We start from the raw sequence: 20040 nt of genomic DNA, 5'->3' as shown, positions 1-20040 counted from the left end.
TCCCACCCTCAGTGTCCATATGATTTTAATAAACAATTCTGAGAAAATGTGGGTGGTCTCCTTTACACAGCAGTAGTTGGGAATAGGACAGTGGGGTATAATTTCATCTTCAGACTGAATTTTATGAGACCCCAGTCCTTGCTTCCATTTGTATTTTAAGTAAATGAAAGTCTTCTAAGGATGTGCTCATTCTTCCCTGACTTTTAGGATGGGATAAAATTTTACATGTGCCTCTCTCCTTTAATTCTTTCAGTTTTCCTCTCCCCTATATTAAATGGCTACATGGATTGATGACAATAAGGAGAAGATGATGTGGAGAGGAACAATAGAGGAATCAGATATAACTAAAGTTTAATTGCTTCCATTTAGTGGAATTTCCTTAGCAATATATTCTAATACTCTCTTTTGTTAATCATCTAGTTATCTAACTCGAAGGCAGATAATAATAATTCTTAGAATTACCTGACAGTGGAATACGATGCAGCCATCAAAAGAAATGAAATCTTGCCATTTACGACGACGTGGATGGAACTAGAGGGTATCATGCTTAGTGAAATAAGTCGGTCAGAGAAAGACAATTATCATATGATCTCCCTGATATGAGGAAGTTTAGAGGCAATGTGGGGGATTTGAGGGGGTAGGAAAGAAATAAATGAAACAAGATGGGATCGGGAGGGAGACAAACCGTAAGACTCTTAATCTCACAAAACAAACTGAGGGTTGCCAGGGGATGGGGGTAGGGAGAGGGTGGTTGGGTTATGGACATTGGGGAGGGTATGTGCTATGGTGAGTGCTGTGAGTATAAACCTGACAATTCACAGACCTATACCCCTGGGACTAATAATACATTATATGTTAATAAAAATTAAAAAATTAAAGAAGAATTACTTGAGCAAGGGACTTAATGAAAATGAGAAAATGCATTTATCTGAAATAAAGCTAACATAAGATTCAATTCCTGCCCTTACAAAAAATGTATATTATCTGCACACTGTGCAATATACAATAAAGGTTTAACTTATTTGCTGATGTATTTATTGTTTGCATTTATTCTAGTTTCTCCATAAAGGCACCTCAGATCTTTTTGAGAAACAGATCCAGAATTTGATTGCTGATTTTAACTTTCTATTTTTGATCTCATTGTTCCGAGTTATGTTTATTACTGCATTATTTTTAACATGTCAAATTATTCCTCACTTGGATTGGCCTGTTACCTTTCATTTCTTCAACTAAAACCACAGCCATACACAGCTTTTTGAAAAAATAGCATTTCTCAAACGTTTCAGCTGCAGGTTCTATCTGGATTTGTCCTATTCCAAGGAGACCCATTCTCTTGCAGTCTCCAGGGTTGTTACTAAGCTACCAGTTGAGAATCTTATATAACTTAAAAATGGCCCATGTTCTTAATAAAAGTTACATTATTTTGAAAAACATGTTATTCTCCTTTCAGGAACATTTGACATGATAAGAAATACTAATGGTAGTAATAAATCATTAAATCGTTTTAAAGTTGCTATTTAATTTTTCTTGGCAGGTCCTGACACAAAATTAATGCAGAACAGCGGTAAGACAAAGTTTAAGAGGACAAGCATTGATAAACTGTTGAATACTCTAGTACTATGGGTAAGATACTATAACAAAATTAGGGGAAAACACTTGTCATTTTTATTTTAATATATTTCTTACATATGGCTGGGAATTCTTTCAGAAATCTTCATTCTTTTTGTGTAATTTGTTTTTGGTGATTTTGCTTCTGGGGCCTAGTTATATTGCCCTCTACTTTCTAGATTATAATTTCACAACCATGGGTGGAATTTTTCATGAGAGGGAAGATAGTATTTATGGAGGCTGTCATGGTCTTGCAAGTTCTCCATGTTTCAAGTATTTGTTTTTAAAAAAGAAAACATTATTTTTGAGATAGTTCGGTCCTTTTGTTGTCTTTTGCTCATGTCTTCTCAACATAGCTTGCGGATGGAGCTGGCTTCATGGATATGTGATCTGTGTAATTACACAGGTTCCCCACTCAAATGGGCCTCATACTTGGTTTATTCACCTGTTGCCATGTAGAAATTATCAGTAATTTTTGAACAAGGGGTCCCGTATTTTCATTTTGCACTGGGCTCCACAAATTGTGTAGCTGGTTCTGCTTATGAGTCTTCTAAGGCCCAGGTCACAGTTTTCCTCCTTTGCAAAACTTCTGAACCTCCTTAACATGGGATTATTTCTTTCCTCTGAATTTTTGTTCTTTTCTGCATTTTTTGAAATTTTTTTCCTATCATCCATTTATCAGACAGTTGACTATTCCTTGCATGCTACACTTTTGTCAGTTAATCTTGTGCTTCCTCACGCTGTGCATCTGATTGTTATCTGACTTTTTGTGTAATACTGCTTTGCCTCCTTATATTGGAATTAAGTTGGAAGACATTGACTTTAAATATGAGGACAGTGACTTTGAACCAAGCCCCCCCGCCACCCCAATCGCAGACTCACAATCAATTATAAAGAGTCTGGGCTCACTATATATTTATTTGCCTAACTGATATAAGATAGCGGGACTCTGAATAAAGAAAGAAGGACATGAACTCTTTTTTTTTTTAATATATTAATATTTAATATTATATCAATCAAACATTAAAATAACAATAAATATTGAAATTGTCATTATTTTTGAACCTAGATAACATGATATGTAACAAAATACCTACCTAAAATACACACAACAGTGAGAATGTACTTAATATCACTAAACTGTACACTTAAAAGTAGTTAAAATGGTCATTTTATGTTATGAATATTTACAAAAAATATAAAGTGCACAGAGAAACAGGAAAAGGACATGAACTCTTACTGGGCACAAAATACTGGACAGGCTCTGTGTTTTACATTTGGTGTCCTCAGAACTGGGCTTTACTCCCACCATACCCATCCCCTTGGGGCAGAGACTCCAGGGCCAAGGGGACGTGCTTAGCTTGTGTCCCTTCCTAGAATTCCCTATTTAAATGGCCCTAATCCCACTTCTGGGCTTGCATGGAAATTGTATGTATATCCACCACACAGTAAGTATAAATGAGAATTTATACTATAGGTAAGCCTATAGCCTGATTGTGAAGGAGAGACTATCCCAGCTTTCATACTAGAAAATCAAATAATCCACTGGAGAATTAGAAACTGAGTCCATCCTACTTAGGGCATTTAATGCCAAGTACCACCGGTTTTAATGCTCTTAAAGTAATTCACTTCAATTAATTTGTAGTATTAATCATTGAAATAAAAGAGGATACCATGATACAGGTGTTAAATTGGTAGGATTTCAGGAATTTACAATTCTACTTTTCTCTAACACATGGTTTTCTAAGGTACTTGTAAGTCAGGTTTTTCCATATTTTTTTTTTCTACATAAATGTCTTCTACATGTATATTTTGTTCATGAATGAATAAAGAGGAAAGTAGTCCTAGAATGCCAGAATATTCCTTCTTAGAGAAAAAAGGAAATAAGTTCAATACATTTCTATTCCCTAGCGCCACTCCTCCCTCAACAGAGGTTGGTCTTGTCTCTTAACACAGTATGACACTTGGCAAAACAAAGTCCCCTGAATCCCTTGTTCGGCTCAGGTCTTACCTATTCACTGACTTTGTGTCTTTCCTTTCCAACGCTGGCATTTGAGCGAACCTTGCTCTCTTTCTAGACGCCTCCAAAATGTTTGCTTTGCTAATCCTGATACTAATCCCAATTTAAGAGTTGGCTATCAGTTTTCAGATTGCTTCCCACTATTTTTAAATCTCAAAAGAAAAAATATACACGCCATGCTGTATTTTAATTAATCCTTCTTTTTCTTGTGGACTGTAAATAAGGATTGTGTAGCTAGATCTGTGGCCAAGAGTCTTGACTAGTCTCAGATTATTCTTTATCCCTGATATTTTCTTCCTTTTGCTTTTATGCCTTGGGTGACCATATAATTTATAATTCAAACAGGGACAGTTTTGAAGGGGAAAGGAGAAAGCACAATTAGTATGACATCTGGACAACAGATACAAACTGGGGCACACCAGGGCAAATCAGGACATATGACCTTCTTTACTTAAGCCACTTAAGTATATGCACTCATCACAAATCAAGGGTGTGAATTTATTGGCTTTGTGACCATGGATGAGTTATAATATTTCTGTGCTTCTGTTTTATTTTGTTCTGTTTTTGATTCTTAACCTGTGAATAATGATTGTCCCTATCTCAGACAATCAGTGGGAGAATTAAGTGAGAAAATGCATGTAAAATATTTAACCAAGTTCCAACATAAAAATATTGAATTTTACTTGTATGATTAATGATAAGTAAGAAGAGCTTTGTCTGTCTTTTCAAATGACCTTTTCTTGGAATTAGGAGTATAACGGTATTGTGTTGGGATGATGAGTTTTGGGTTCAAGTTAACCTTAGCCAGACTTCTATTCTCATTTCAGATTTTTGGGTTTCTGGTATGCCTGGGAATTATTCTTGCAATAGGAAATTCAATCTGGGAGAATCAAGTTGGAGACCAATTCAGAACTTTCCTCTTTTGGAATGAAGGAGAGAAGAACTCTGTTTTCTCAGGATTCTTAACATTCTGGTCATATATTATAATCCTCAATACAGTTGTACCCATTTCATTATATGTGAGGTAAGATGAGAATTTATACTATAGGTAAGCCACTTTGTCAAAAGACCATTGTGCATAATCATGCTCTGTAATCATTTTTGTTTTAAAATGATGACAGTGTGGTGGAAGTCTTGCTTTAACTGCTTATGATCTGCTACATCTGTTACAAATCAGGCAACTAAACTGCTTAATCTGCTTAACTTTTACATTTTCAAATTATAGTAAATGCATTTTGTTTTATCCTTGATTTGATCTGGTTTCTTAGGGATCTTATTCTTTGGAAAGATGGACTGCAGTGTTTCATGCAACCTGATCAGTTAGAAATGGGTTGATATAGGGTAAGAAATGGAAGAATACTTGGGGACCTCTATTCTGATGGTGACTCCCTGCCACTAGTCTGGCTCCCGATACTCAGATTTGGATTCTGTTCCACCACTTAGTAACTCCATGTCATTGGGCAAGTTATTTCACCTTCTAGTCTTCAGTTTCCTGATTTTAAAAGAAAAGAACATAGCATTTTACTTAATAGTAAAGAGTAAACAAACTATAAAGCTCTTAAAAGAATGACACATCGTAAGAGCTTGAGAAATGTTAATTTTTCCTATTATTGTAACTATAACATAAAGAAGTTGAAATACAGTTGGTAGCACTTGTCCATTGTTAAATAAGTATGAGTCATACCTCCCACCACAACACCATCTGTCATTTCTAGATTTGGTCTCACAAAAAAGAGCTAAAATGACCTCTCTTTTTCTCTCTCTTTTGTCTCTCTGTCTCTCCATACACACACACACACACACACACACACACACACACACGTAATACTGTATAGGCACATATATATGTGTATTTGTGTGTGTGTATTTGATAAGGCTTAGAAGGTGGCCCAAGAGTGTGTAGCTGGGATACTTTTGATCCTAATCCTACCAAGATTGCGCCAGACTATCTCAAAGGCACTGGAGCCAGGGTGAGACATGGTTGTTTGACATCCCTCATCACCAGAACTTTAACAATACAAAAAAATTACCGGCTCTAAATCCCCACTAATTTTTACAAGCTTCTTTTTCTCTCTTTCCAAAATCCTGGCCATGATGAAGCAAGGGAAGTTCAATGCACAAAATCCACCCTTGTTTTGGATAGCAGTCAGGAAACTGAAATGTCAACTTGTGGGAAATTTACTTGAAGTAGTGGCATGTGGCCACAACACCGCAAATTGCTCTGGGCCTTCTGGAGCTGTGGTCAGAGCAGGCTCTATTTAAGCTGTATCCTACTGGCTCATCTTTGATTCCGAGGACCTCTCATGCTTGTATCCAATTATAAAGTCTGTAGTAAATCCTGCTCTTTGCCAGAAGAGCTACGGTCAGCTTTTATAGCTTTCCTTTTATGTCCTAAACGGACCATAAATGCTCATGGTGGCTTACCATCTGTACATGTGCAGTTTCATATGTCCTCACAAAGGAAGTATATTCTCTGCATGTTCTTTCTTTGAAGTGCGTTGGCATTTTTCACTTAATGATTTGAAAGATTGGTGTTGTAGAGGTCAAGGCTAGATTCCCAGGTTAGCTTTCCTTTTCCTTCTAATGTGTCTCTTGCAGTAATGAAAAGAAAACCCAAGTGGAATAGTTCAAACCCAGGTTCTGGTTTTGGCATGACCACAAATAGCTGTGTGACCTTGAAGAAAGCACTTGGCTTTTCTGTGCCTTAGTTTGTTTATGAACTATGTGTTGCTCAGTGAAATGGCAGGATTAAAGTAATTGATCTGAGTTCTTGTCTGCTCCAAATAATACCACCTTACCCAGATAACATTTAATATTTTATATAAAGTGCTTCCATATACTTTATCTTACTTATGCCTCCCAACAACCTTCTAAAGTAGTTACTGCTCAACTTCTTTCAGAAATGAGATTATTTGTACAGGCTCATGGGGCTGATTAGGGATAGAACCAAGATCCAAAGCACAACTTCTGACACTTGGTACTGTGTTTTTCTTCTCTCCCTAAATGGTGTCTGGTTTATTACTCAGTGAAGATATGAAGAGAAGGAAAAGAGTCTAGAGCTCTGTACTTGTTGTAAGGCATACTAATGATGAGGGTAAATGGGAACTTTCCTCTCAACAAACAAGAGCAGTGATTCTGATCTGAACACGAGGGGAGGAGCATTCCAAGGAATTTCAGGCTGCTCAGTCCTAAAGACTGAGACCTACAAGAAGAGAACCCTCACGTTTTTCTCTTTGGAAGGGAGGCCTTCTATAAAATCTTCCTCTAGGCTTTCAACTAGGTATAAAGAATAAATTAGGACTGAATGTCACTCGAGGGTAAAAGTGTTGAATTTACTTTGAATGGTTAACAATTCCACATGAACAGAGGGTGTTGATGTTGTTAAAATATTTCGGTGCTGTCAGTTTGTTTATCTGTAGTATTAAAGCATACCCAGCTACAGTTTTTTTAATACATCATCATAAGAAATGCAGCCATGTACTCCCAAGGAATTAGATTTTTTTTTTCCCAAAGCAATAGGAATTCATTTCGACTTTGCTTGTTTAGCCACAGAATGGGTGGAATCATAAGCCTTGCTCTTTGAGCATTCAGGCAGAAAACACTAGCACTTGATATTTATGCTAACTCTGAACGTTTGTCTCCTTTTTTCTGCCATGACAAGACAAAGAGCTGAATGTTCCACTGTGACTCTCCCAAATCCTCTTTCCCAAATAAAAAGGATACCCTTCCTCTTCACACACTATTTTAAGATCTAAGAGTCCAAATTAATTTGCAGGACTTCCATTGGTTTGAAGTGTGGTACAGAAGGATCAGATGCTATTGTATTCATTTTGCTTTGAGTTTTCAGGGAGCTCTCTTACTTCTGAAAGATGAAAGCTTCATATTGTTTGTACAGTTACCTTCGTAATGCCATTCTTAAGGTCAGGTCAGCATTGGCTTTATCGAATGTCTGAATTCTGAAGCTCGGTGGTTGATGATTTGTGTGATCTTTGGTTAGTCACTTAACTTCTCGGTCTTAATGTCCTTACTGGTGAAATTAGGGAATAGAAGGCCAGGATTCATCCATTCAGCACTGATGGACTGCTTATTACAGGTAAAGCACTATGCTTGGTCCACTATAAGTGCTAATTTTTTTTTTTTTTTAAGTGAATGGAATAAGGAAAACAGCCGAGACAGAAAAGCTAGCAAGGAATTTACAAGGAAGTATGTGTGTGTGGAGGAGAAGAGGGGAGCATAGATGGGTAAACTATAAAAGGAAAATATATAAACAAATTCAGAATATGACTTTATTTTTATATTGTAGGATTCTACATAGTCATAGTGTGGTTTTTAGTTTAGGTGAAAAAAAAGTGTTACCATTTAAATAGGTCAAAAATGAATGGGCACCATACCACTTTTGGAAAGGGAAATATCAGGAGCATAGAATGTAATGCTAGAAAGGATTTTGGTTTCATCTTTTGTCTTCAGGAAGACAAATGTTCAGAGTTAGCATAATCAAGCCACTATAAATGTTCTCACTTTACAGATGAGAAAACCAAAGCTTAATTCCCATTAAGATCAGAAATGGGTCTTTGCTATTGTCATTACTGTGTTAAACTCTTCTGGATGACCTTGTTAATGTACTAAGACGTATAGCAAAATATCAGTGAAGAGATGTCATGAACCTGAAATGATAATAACTCTATTAGAAAGTAAGAGTATAGTCAATGTGATTACAGACTTAGGAAATCCAATGGAATAATCCTGTGAGTCTCTTAGTAAGATAATTCATTTAAATGTCTGATTTTGTGTCATAATCACATTTCTTACTATCAGGAAAAGCTTTTAATGTTAAAAAAAAACTTTCCTTTAGGTCAACAACAATTTAAACAATGATCTCATCAATAAAAAGATACAATGTGCAGGAACATATCTATCAAGCTATGGTGTAGACTTATATAAAAAACAAAGGCAAATCAAAACTAAACTAAAATTCTTTACCAATAGAGGTATTTTATTACATAATACCAATTTCAAAATTGAATTACTATAAAGATTTATCCTTCTCCTTGAAGTGGCATTGATATATTAAAATATTAGGTCTTTTCCAATAATTATAATTTTAATGTACACTTAATACAAATCTCAAATAAGTTTTATGAGAAAGCTGATACATTGATTCTAAAGTTTGCGTAAATGAACACATTGATTCTATCAGTAAGAATAGGTGAGTAATTATAGCTAAGAATTTTTAAAGAAACTAAGTGTTCCTACATCCTCCCAGGTATTGCCAAATTTTATAAAGATGCAATAAGGAAAATAAGAGATGTATTTTTTCCTTTTTTTTATTATGTTCTGTTAGCCACCATACAGTACATCATTAGTTTTTGATGTAGTATGCAGTAATTCATTAGCTGTGTATAACACCCCTTGCTCCATGCAATACGTGCCCTCCTTTTTTTTTTAAAGATTTTATTTATTTGACAGAGATCACAAGTAGGCAGAGAGGCCGGCAGAGAGAGAGGAAGGGAAGCAGGCTCCCTGCTGAGCAGAGAGCCCGATGCGGGACTCGATCCCAGGACCCTGAGATCATGACCTGAGCCAAAGGCAGTGGTTTAACACACTGAGCCACCCAGGCGCCCCAATACGTGCCCTCCTTAATACCCATCATCGGGCTAACCCATCCCCCCCAAAATCCTCAGTTTGTTTCTTGGAGTCCATAGTCTCTCTTGATTTGTCTCCCTCCTCTAATCCCCCTTGCCTTCATTTTTCCCTTCCTTCTCCTCACGTCCTCTATGCTATTTCCTATGTTTCACAAATAAGTGAAATCATATGATAATTGACATTCTCTGTTTGACTTATTTCACTCAGCATAATCTCCTCCATGTTAATCTCCTCCATGTTAATGTAAAAGTTGGGTATTCATCCTTTCTGATGGCTGAGTAATATTCCATGTATGTGTGTGTGTGTGTGTGTGTGTATGCATGTGCACACATGTGTGTGTGTGTATATATATATATATATATATATATATATATATATATATACATACATGCACACACCACATCTTCTTTATAAACACACACACACACACACACACACACACACACACACAAACACACCACATCTTCTTTATCCATGTATCTGTTGAAGGGCATCTCATCTCTTTCCACAGTTTGGCTATTGTGGACATTACTGCTATGCACATTGGGGTGCATATGGCCCTTTTTTTCACTACATCTATATCTTTGGGGTAAATATCCAGTAATGCAATTGCTGGGTCATAACATAGCTCTATTTTTAATTTTTTGAGGAACCTCCACACTGTTTTCCAAAGTGGCTGTACCAACTTGCATTCCCACCAACAGTGTAAGAGGGTTCCCCTTTCTCCACATGCTCTCCAATATTTGTTGTTTCTTCCATTGTCAATTTTAGCCATTCTAACTGCTGTAAGGTGGTATCTCAATGAGGCCTGGATTTGAATTTCCCCGATGGCTAATGAGGATGAACATTTTTTCATATATCTGTTAGCCATTTGTACGTTTTCATTGGAAAAGTGTCTGTTCATGTCTTCTACCCATTTTTGGACTTATTTGTTTTTTGGGTGTGGAGTTTGAGAAGTTCTTTATAGATCTTGGATACCAGCCCTTTATCTGTAGAGTCATTTGCAAATATCTTCTCCCATTCTGTGGGTTGCCTCATTGTTTTGTTGACTGTTTCCTTTGCTGTGCAGAAGTTATCTATCTTGATGAAGTCCCAAAAGTTCATTTTCAATTTTGTTTTCCTTGCTTTTGGAGACATGTCTTGAAAAAAGTTGTTGTGGCCGATGTTGAAGAGGTTACTGCCTATATTTCCTTTAGGATTTTGATGTATTCCTGTCTCACATTGAGGTCTTTCATCTGTATTGAGTTTATCTTTGTGTATGCTGTGAGAGAATGGTCCAGTTTCATTTTTCTATATGTAGCTGTCCCATTTTCCCAGCACCACTTATTGAAGAGACTGTTTTTTTTCCCCATTTGGTATTTTTTCCTGCTTTGTCAAAGATTAGTTGACCACAGAATTGAAGGTCCATTTCTGGAATCTCTGTTCTGTTCCACTGGTCTGTGTGTCTGTTTTTGTGCCTATACCATGCTGTCTTGGTGATCACAGCTTTGTAATATAGCTTGAAGTCAGGCAACGTGATGCTCCAAGCTTTGTTTTTCTTTTTCAACATTCCCTTGGTGATTTGGGTCTTTTCTGGTTTCACAGAAGTTTTAGGATTGTTTGGTCTAGCTCCTTGAAAAATGCCAATGGTATTTTAATAGGGATGACACTGAAAGTGTAGCTTGCTCTGGCCAGGATAGACATTTTAACAATGCTTATTCTTCCAATCCATGAACATGGACTATTTTGCCATCTTTTTGTATCTTCCTCAATTTCTTTCATAAGTGTTCTGTAGTATAGATCCTTTACCTCTTTGGTTAGGTGTATTCCTAAGTATCTTGTGGTTTTTGGTGCTATTGTAAGTGGAATTGATCCCTTAATTTCTCTTTCTATGGTTACATTGTTAGTGTATAGAAAAGCAACCAGTTTCTGTGCATTGGTTTTATATCCTGCCATATTGCTGAATTTCTGTATGAGTTCTAATAATTTGGGGGTAGAATCTTTTGGGTTTTCCACATAAAGTGTCATGTCATCTGTGAAGAGAGAGTGTTTGACTTCTTTGCCTATTTAAATACCTTTTATTTCTTTTTGTTGTCTGTCTGCTGAGGCTAGGACTTCTTCTACTGTCTTGAACAATAGTGGCGAGGGACGGCATCCTTGTCATGTTCCTGATACTAAGGGAAAGGTTCCCAGCTTTTCCTCATTGATAATGATATTCACTATGGATTTTTCATAGATGGATTTTATGAAATTGAGGAATGTTCCCTCTATCCTATACTCTGAAGGGTTTTAATCAGAAAGGATGCTGTATTTTGTCAAATGCTTTTTCTGCATCAATTAAGAGGACCATATGTTTCTTCTCTCCCCTCTTATTAATATGTTCTGTCACATTGATTGATTTGCGAATGTTGAACCACTCTTGCATCCCAGGGATAAATCTCGCTTGGTCATGATGGATAATCCTTTTAATGTACTGTTGGATCCTATTAGCTAAGATCTTGTTGGGAATTTTGGCATCCATATTCATCAGGGATATTGGTCTGAAATTCTCCTTCTTAATGGGGTCTTTGCCTGGTTTTGGGATCAAGGTAATACTGACATCATAGAATAAGTCTGGATGTTTTCTTTCTGTTTCTATTTTTTGTTTTTGTTTTTGTTTTTTTTTAATTCTTTTTTTTTTTAAAGATTTTACTTATTTATTTGACAGAGAGAGACCACAAGTAGGCAGAGAGGCAGGCAGAGAGAGAGAGGAGGAAGCAGGCTCCCTGCTGAGCAGAGAGCCCGATGCGGGACTCGATCCCAGGACCCTGAGATCATGACCTGAGCCAAAGGCAGCGGCCTAACCCACTAAGCCACCCAGGTGCCCCTGTTTCTATTTTTTGAAACAGCTTCAGGAGAGTAGGTATTATTTCTTCTTTGAATGTTTGGTAGAATTTCCCAGGGAATCCATCATGTCCTGGACTCTTGTTTTTTGGGAGGTTTTTGATCACTGCTTCAATCTTGTTACTGGTTATTGGTCTATTCAGGTTGTCAGTTTCTTCCTGTTTCAGTCTTGGAAATTTATACGTTTCCAGGAATGCATCCATTTCTTCTAGGTTGCTTAATTTATTGGCATGTAGTTGTTGATAATAATTTCTGGTGATTGTTTCTATTTTCTTGATGTTAGTCATGATCTCTTCCCTTTTGTTAATAATTTTATTAATTGGGTCCTTTCTCTTTTCTTTTGGATAAGTCTGGCAAGTGGGTAATCAATCTTATTAATTTTTTCAAAGAACCAGCTTCTAATTTTGTTGATGTGTTCTACCATATTTCTGATTTCTAATTCATTGATCTCTGCTAGGATCTTAATTATTTCCCTTCTTGTGCATGATTTGGGCTCAATTTGTTGTTGATCCTCTGGTTCTTTAAGGTTTAAGGGTAGTTTCTGTATTTGGGATTTTTCTTTTCTTTTTTTCCACTGAGACTTGGATGGCTATGTATTTCCCCCTTAGGACTGCCTTTGCCATATCCTGTAGGTTTTGGACTGATGTGTATTTTCATTCTCTTTAGTGTCTATGAATTGTTTAAGTTCTTCTTTGATTTCCTAGTTGACCCAAACATTCTTGAGCAGGACCATCTTAACTTTCAGGTGTTTGAATTTCTTCCAAACTTTTTTTTCTTATTGAGGTCCTGTTTGAAAGAGTTGTGGTATAAGAATATGGAGGGAATAATGTCAGTCTTTTGGTATCAGTTGAGACATGATTTCTGACCCTGTATGTTGTCTATTCTGGAGAAAGTTCCATGTGCGCTTGAGAAGAGTGAGTATTCTGTTGTTTTAGAGTTGAATGTCTGTATATATCCATGAGGTCCATCTGGTCCAGGGTGTCATTCAAAGTTCTTATTTCTTTGTTGATTTTTTGCTTAGATGTTCTATCAATTGCTGAGAATGGAGTGTTGATGTCTCTTACTATTAATGTATTATTATCAGTATATTTCTTTATTTTGGTTAACAGTTGGCTTGTGTAGTTGGCTGCTCCCATTTTGGAGGCATAGATATTTACAATTGTTAGATCTTCTTGTTGGGTAGACCCTTTAAGAATACATAGTGTCCTTTTATATCTCTAACTACAGTCTTAGCTTAAAATCTTATTTGTCTGATATGAGAATTGCTACCCCAGCTTTCTTTTGAGGTCCATTAGCATGAAAGATGGTTCTCCATCACTTCACTTTCAGTCTGGATGTATCTTTAGGTTCAAAGTGAATCTCTTCTAGACAGCATATGGGTGGGTCCTGTGTTTTTATCCAATCTGTAACCCTCTGCCATTTTATGGGAGCATTTAGGCTGTTTACGTTGAGAGTGATTATTGAAAGATATGATTTTATTGTCACATGTTGCCTGTGAAGTCCTTGTTTCTATGTTGTAAATTTCTGTTCTATATCACTCTTGGGGTCTTTGTCCTTTTATAGAAGCCATCCCGCCTTAATATTTCTTTAAAAATTTTTTTTAATTTATTTGACAGAAATCACATGTAGGCAGAGAGGCAGGCAGAGAGAGAGGGGGAAGGCAGGCTCCCTGCTGAGCAGAGAGCCCGATGCGGGGCTTGATCCCAGGACCCTGAGATCATGACCTGAGCCGAAGGCAGAGGTTTAACCCACTGAGCCACCCAGGTGCCCGCTGCCTTAATATTTCTTATAGGGCTGACTTAGTGGTCACATATTCTTTCAGTTTCTATTGGTCCTGGAAGCTCTGTATCTCTCCATCCGTTCTGAATGACAGCCTTGCCAGATAAAGTATTGTTGGCTGCATGTTCTTCTCATTTAGTACCCTGAATATGTCTTGCCAGCCCTTTCTAGGTTGCCAGGTCTCTATGGACAGGTCTGATGTTATTTTGATGTTCCTCCCTCGTATGTAAGGAATCTTTTCCCCCTAACTGCCCTTGAGATGGTTTCCTTAGTTCTAAGATTTGCAAGTTTTACTATTACATGGCAGGGCATTGTTCTGTTCTCCTTGATCTTGGGAGGGGTCCTCTCTGCCTCTAGGACAGGAATACTTGTTTCATTACCCAGGTTAGGGAAGTTCTCAGCTACAGTTTGCTCAAATATGTCTTCTAGTCCTCTCTCTCTCTCCACCCCCTCAGGGATTGCAATAATTCTGATGTTGGAACGTTTCATGGTGTTATTTATTTCTCTTTAATATTATTTATCTTTTACTATTATTTCTCTTTTACTATTGCTATATTACTATCTATTTCTCTGTTTACATGGATTTTAATCTGTTTGTTCCAGGCCTCCTCCTGTTCCTTCTTTTCTATCAGTTTGTCTTTTAGATCACTTAATAGTTCTTCTGCCTTGTTTACCATAGCTGTTAGAGCATCTAGATTAGATTGGATATCATTGATAGCACTTTTAAGTTCTGCCAGATTAGCTCTCATTTCTGCCCTTAGAGAATCTATGTTGCCATTAATGGTTTTCCTGATCCTAGCTATTGTCTTTATAACCCTCTGATGTCTATTTCTGACAGCTTCCTTATATCCATATCCATTAGTTCTGTGGCAGAGGTCACAGTCTGTGAATCTTTCCTATGTTAGGGGTTCCTTCTCTTAGTCATTCTATTGAGGGGTGGTTGAGGGAAGGTACAGAGTCCAAATTATTGACCACAACCCAAGCAAGATGCACCTGTTTTTTTTTTTTTTTTCTATTATGGACTTTGTACTTTTTTCCTAAGGACTTTTTTTATTGACAAAATGATAACGACAAACACATTTTACTATTTTTTGTGGTTCAAAATATATGACAATTTACTATTTTAAATGAACAGTTCAGTAGCTTTATGTACTTTCATATTGCTATGCAACCATCAATACCATCATTCTAAAACTTTATCATCTCTCTCTGCTGAAATTCTGTACCCATTAAATATCAGCTCTTCTTATTTTGCTTTATCCAGCCACTGGAAAGTAGCATCTACTAACAGTCTTTATGTATTTCATTACTACAGGTACCTTATATGAGAGAACATTTTCCTCATAGACAGCATTTTCCTTTTGGGTCTGACTTATTTCACTTAGGGACCATTTTTCAAGATGGGTCCATCTATGTTGGAACATTATATCATAATTCAATTCTTTTGTTTAAGGCTAAATAATATTCCATTGTATGCAAGTGGAAATGAGTCTTATTTAGTGGTAAATGAGTGGATAAGATACACCTGTTTTATAGGGACCTTAGGGTTGGCTTCCTCTTGTTCTTCTAGCCTGTCTTCTGGGGGAGGGGCCTGCCATGCTGTTACTCAGGCAACCCTGTTTGGGCAGAGTTGCCCCACCCCCTTTGCGTGGCGGGGTGGGGATGGGCTCAGTGAAAACCAGTATTTTGAGGCTTTTGTGTCTCTTCTGAGAGTCAGAGCAGAAGTGACCATAACCAAACCTCTGTCTCAGAACAGAGAGATCTCAATCTGCTTTCCACTGAGCTCTCCATGTCATACTATCTCCGTTTTTGTCTGTGCTGTTAAAACTGCAGATTCCTGGGTTGTGCATCCCACAGCAGTGCTCCTAGCCCTTGCTTCCAGGTCCAGGTGCATCTCTGTCCTTTATGCTTCTAAAATTCATAGCCACCCCCAATTTGCATGCACTCCCCTGCAGCTCCAGGTTTCAGTCTGGGGGTTGCCATAAAGTCCTTTCCCTGCCGCTACTAGTCTGTGAGTCTGTGCCTGGTCCCCAGCATGGGAGCCTTTTGTACTCCAGAGGTGCAGGATCCCAGAGGCTCCCCCACTTCCATTTATCTTTCAATATCTACCCACAAAATTCACAGCTCCCCACTTCATACCTCAAGACCAAATGCCAGAGATAGTCTGTTTGTGAGATCTAAATGTATCTTCTTACATCTCAGGCTGATTTCGTGGGTGTTCAGAATGGTCAGGTAGATATCTACCTCAATTCAGGGGACCATTTGAAATAGGACCACTTACAGCTCCACTATCTTTTTCTCCCCCACTAAGTGACATATTAAGGAATAAAACTGAAATCCCTAGAGTAGATTCTAGTGAGGAATATAATTTATAGGTGGCATGTAAGCATCCCAACACAGTAAGGGAAAGGATTTGTTGTTCAATAAATGATGATGAAAAAACTTCATAAAAATGGAAATTAGCACCTTGTATGTACATCATATTTATAAAAATTCCAACTGTGAAAAGGATTTAAATGGGGGAAAATTCAGTAAAGAACCAGGAGAAAAATAAAGATATTTGTATATATAATCTTGGCATAGGGAAATCCTATCTAAGCAAAATTCCTAAAAGAGAAACTATAAACAATTGATAAATTTGATCAATGAAAAAGAAAACTTCTTCATGCAAAAATAATGGAAACAAAATTAAAATACAAGTGATAAATTGGTAACATTTTTATGATGTGTATGTATATACATTATACATAGTAAATGATGATTTTAGTAACCTAATTGCACAAACTTACAATGTTAACATTTTTAGAAATTGATTTAGTCTTATATATGACAGAGATTTTAAAATTTCATACATTTGGCCATAGAAATTTCACTTCTAGAGTTGGAAAGTCATAAATTACCACTAGAACCTGAGGCAATGCTCTTTTCCTGGCAAAGGGGCAAAGTAGTGTAACAATTATATTTACAATATTGAGATTTACTCAGTATCTATTATGGTTTGCTTAATGCTTTATAGAGCTACTGCTTTTATCTCTTTTGACAAAGCAAAGTACATCAAACAGTATATTAGAGAGAAAGTCCTCAATGTACACATTTCTTTAGATCTTCTTTCTGACAAACATCTTTAATCATAGTCACTTTCTCCTAAGGTATAAGAGAAATGCCAACTTAGGTTACCTAGGAAATCTCTACTGGGCCTGTTTAATATAAATGGTGACCCATGGGACATTCTCCAAGGTTTTATGCAGAGTCAGTCTATTTTTTTCACGGTGTTTCAGGGAAATAACTTTGGCAGGTTCATAATCAGCCTCTGCTGAGATGCTTCTGAAGGTCACTAGAACCTGGGGACGGAGCATCCATATTTTCTCCTACACTCTGAAGACTTTGATGGACTTCTTACTTTGGCAAAGCTTTGTGTGTTCTGAAATTGATGGAGCATTTCTTTTTCTCCATTTTAATGGATGAAGTATGGAAGTAATTCGTCTGGGACACAGTTATTTTATAAACTGGGACCGGAAGATGTATTACTCTGGAAAATCCACACCTGCTGAAGCTCGGACGACTACTCTCAATGAGGAACTGGGCCAGATTGAATACGTTTTCTCTGACAAAACAGGAACCCTCACTCAAAACATCATGACTTTTAAAAAATGTTCTATTAATGGGAAAATCTATGGTAAGGGAAAGAGTTCTTCTTTCTTACTGATTTTTTTTTAAATATTTTATTCATTTGACAGACAGAGATCACAAGTAGGCAGAGAGACAGGCAGAGAGAGAGAGGGGAAGCAGGCTCCCTGTTGAGCAGGCCCCTGGGATCATGACCTGAGCGGAAGGCAGAGGCTTTAACCCACTGAGCCACCCGGGAGCCCCTCTTACTGATACTGTTAACAGTTCTTAAAGACTATAAGTAACTCTATTTTGTAAGACAAACCTTTTATTGCTGGGTTTCTTATTAATATGGGCACTGCCAGCATCTAACATAGTGCTCAGCATATAATAAACACTAAATATTTGTTCAATGAATGTTGAATAATTGAGATGAAACTTTGTATTTGTTACCATTTGGGAATAGAGATAGGGATTAGATATGATACTATCTGAGATTGCTTTTGGTGCTCTGTGTGTTTATGCTCCATGGTGCTTAATATGCCCATATCCCAGGGAGGAAAAGTTTTTTGCAACTTAATTTGCTCAGTAAAAGCAGTGTTTCATACTTGCTTCCTAACAGCTCTGGAAGTGGTGTTAGGGCCTGTGTTTGTAAGAATTTACAGTTCATTCCTAAGAATTCACACTGCACAGGGCTGTTTTGAATGACCAGACAAGCTATATCATTAATATCCAATTCCTGTTTGCTTTTGTCAGGACACCTGCTCTGAATTAAGATTTTCAGGCATTCTTTTTCTATGTGACCTTTGTCGCTCTGATTTTGGACAGTTATTAGATAGTTCTGCTGAAAGCATGGGAGATCAGCAGAAGGTTTCCATTGGGTGTCTCGAATTCCTGATCTCTCTTCACTGACTCTGAGTGCTCAGGTGTTCGGTACAGAAATTTCAAGAAGAAATAACCGAGAAAGAGAGGAAAAACTTCCCTTTGTCTCCTAATAAGAAGCTTTACACATTGCCAAATATTTCAAAGTAAGATTTGATCTTGAACAAAATTAAGAAATACAAGAAGTTGATTTTTATACTCTCTTGCCTCTTGACCTCCCTTTGCTACCCCCACTCCTTACCCCACCTCTCCTCTGCTCTAATTCCCCCCTTTCTGGGTGAGAACCAGACAATTCTTAATCTGGACTTCCATAAGCCCTCAGTTACATTGTGCTTTTCTCATATCACTATTACAGTAACTTGTAGGTAAAATAGAGACTTTCCCTAAAAATTTTTTTGACATTATTTTTAGGAGCTTTCTAAAAATATTAGCTGAGTCCAAAGAGTAGTTTAAATGGGAAAATTTTAGCCAGAGGAGTAGAGATTTTTTTTTTAAGATTTTATTTATTTACTTGACAGGGATCACAAGTAGGCAGAGAGGCAGGCAGAGAGAGAGGAAGGGAAGCAGGCTCCCCGCTGAGCAGAGAGCCTGATGCGGGACTCGATCCCAGGACCCTGAGATCATGACCTGAGCCGAAGGCAGAGGCTTTAACCCACGGAGCCACCCAGGCGCCCCATAGAGATATTTTTAATTTGGAGGACATTTTGGACTTTTTTTTTGTCATGGAATGTATTGATAATAACATAATAATGATAATATCACTTTTAGGAAATGATGCTAAGTAACTTATCAGACATGTGTACCGGGATTTCTTTGTAGAGATGTTTGTCACAGGTCTATTTTTAGGAAAGGCCCTTGATTTTCACAAGTATATATATTCCAAGACCTTTGCAAATTTCCAAATTTCCAAATCCCATGACGCTTGCAATTTCCCTAGTAAAATGCAGAACTGAAATATTTAACTAAGCTCTTTATACCCTTAGTTTATATACTATTATAATTTATAATGTATTTTTTTTATGTCATTTAAGTATATTCTTACTAAAGTACTCACAGAATGTTCAAGAATCACTTTTTCTTGTTTTCCTATAGATTGGTCTTGTTTATATCATATATCCAGCCTTGGGTACATTGGGCATTCTACTCTGATTTATCTAAATCTGTTTTCTAGCTCAGAACTTTTATTTTCTTCAACTTCTTTAACTTTTCTTCATTTTTATCACCACCTTTCTAAGCACGCTCCCTTTTGAGGGGTCCTTTTACAGGAAGGCACAGCTTTGTTTCGTTTTTATCAGTTAAGAGTTACTGCCTTAAGGCACAATGACTGGAGCATAATCTTAGTGCGTTTGAGATTTAAATTCTAGGAACATGTCAAGTTTTATTCACTGGCTTGGGGATTCCACCCATGTTGCAGTCACACAGTGGTCCAGATTTAGACCAGTGCTCCAGAAAAACAGTAAATACTGATTCTTCAGAGGCTCTTCTGGGTCATAGCATTGTGTTGTGAAAAGAGAGAGACTCAGGTTCAAAAACATACAAGGCTGACATTTCAGACTCAGTTTAGTAACTTCCCATGGATTTCTGTTCTTCGGTTCCCTCGCTTGTAGAACAGGAGTGAAAAATCTTCATCTTGCAAGTTT

At 37.2% G+C, this 20040-nt stretch overlaps 1 protein-coding gene across 10 annotated transcripts in view; it reads left to right on the top strand.

Annotated features, from left to right (window-relative positions):
• ATP8B4 (ATPase phospholipid transporting 8B4 (putative)) overlaps positions 1-20040 on the top strand; it is a 268272-nt gene that overhangs the window by 152490 nt on the left and 95742 nt on the right. For all 10 annotated transcript variants that reach the window (XM_032343690.1, XM_032343682.1, XM_032343688.1 and 7 more), the window contains 3 exons: positions 1535-1623; positions 4456-4652; positions 17380-17588. In XM_032343690.1, the coding sequence (XP_032199581.1) occupies positions 1535-1623; positions 4456-4652; positions 17380-17588 (495 nt within the window). The remainder of the gene's footprint in view (positions 1-1534; positions 1624-4455; positions 4653-17379; positions 17589-20040) is intronic.

Source organism: Mustela erminea, chromosome 5, assembly GCF_009829155.1.
Source record: "Mustela erminea isolate mMusErm1 chromosome 5, mMusErm1.Pri, whole genome shotgun sequence".
NCBI lineage: Eukaryota > Metazoa > Chordata > Mammalia > Carnivora > Mustelidae > Mustela > Mustela erminea.
The sequence above is the reverse complement of the archived record's forward strand: the minus strand, read 5'-3'. Positions and strand labels throughout refer to the sequence as shown.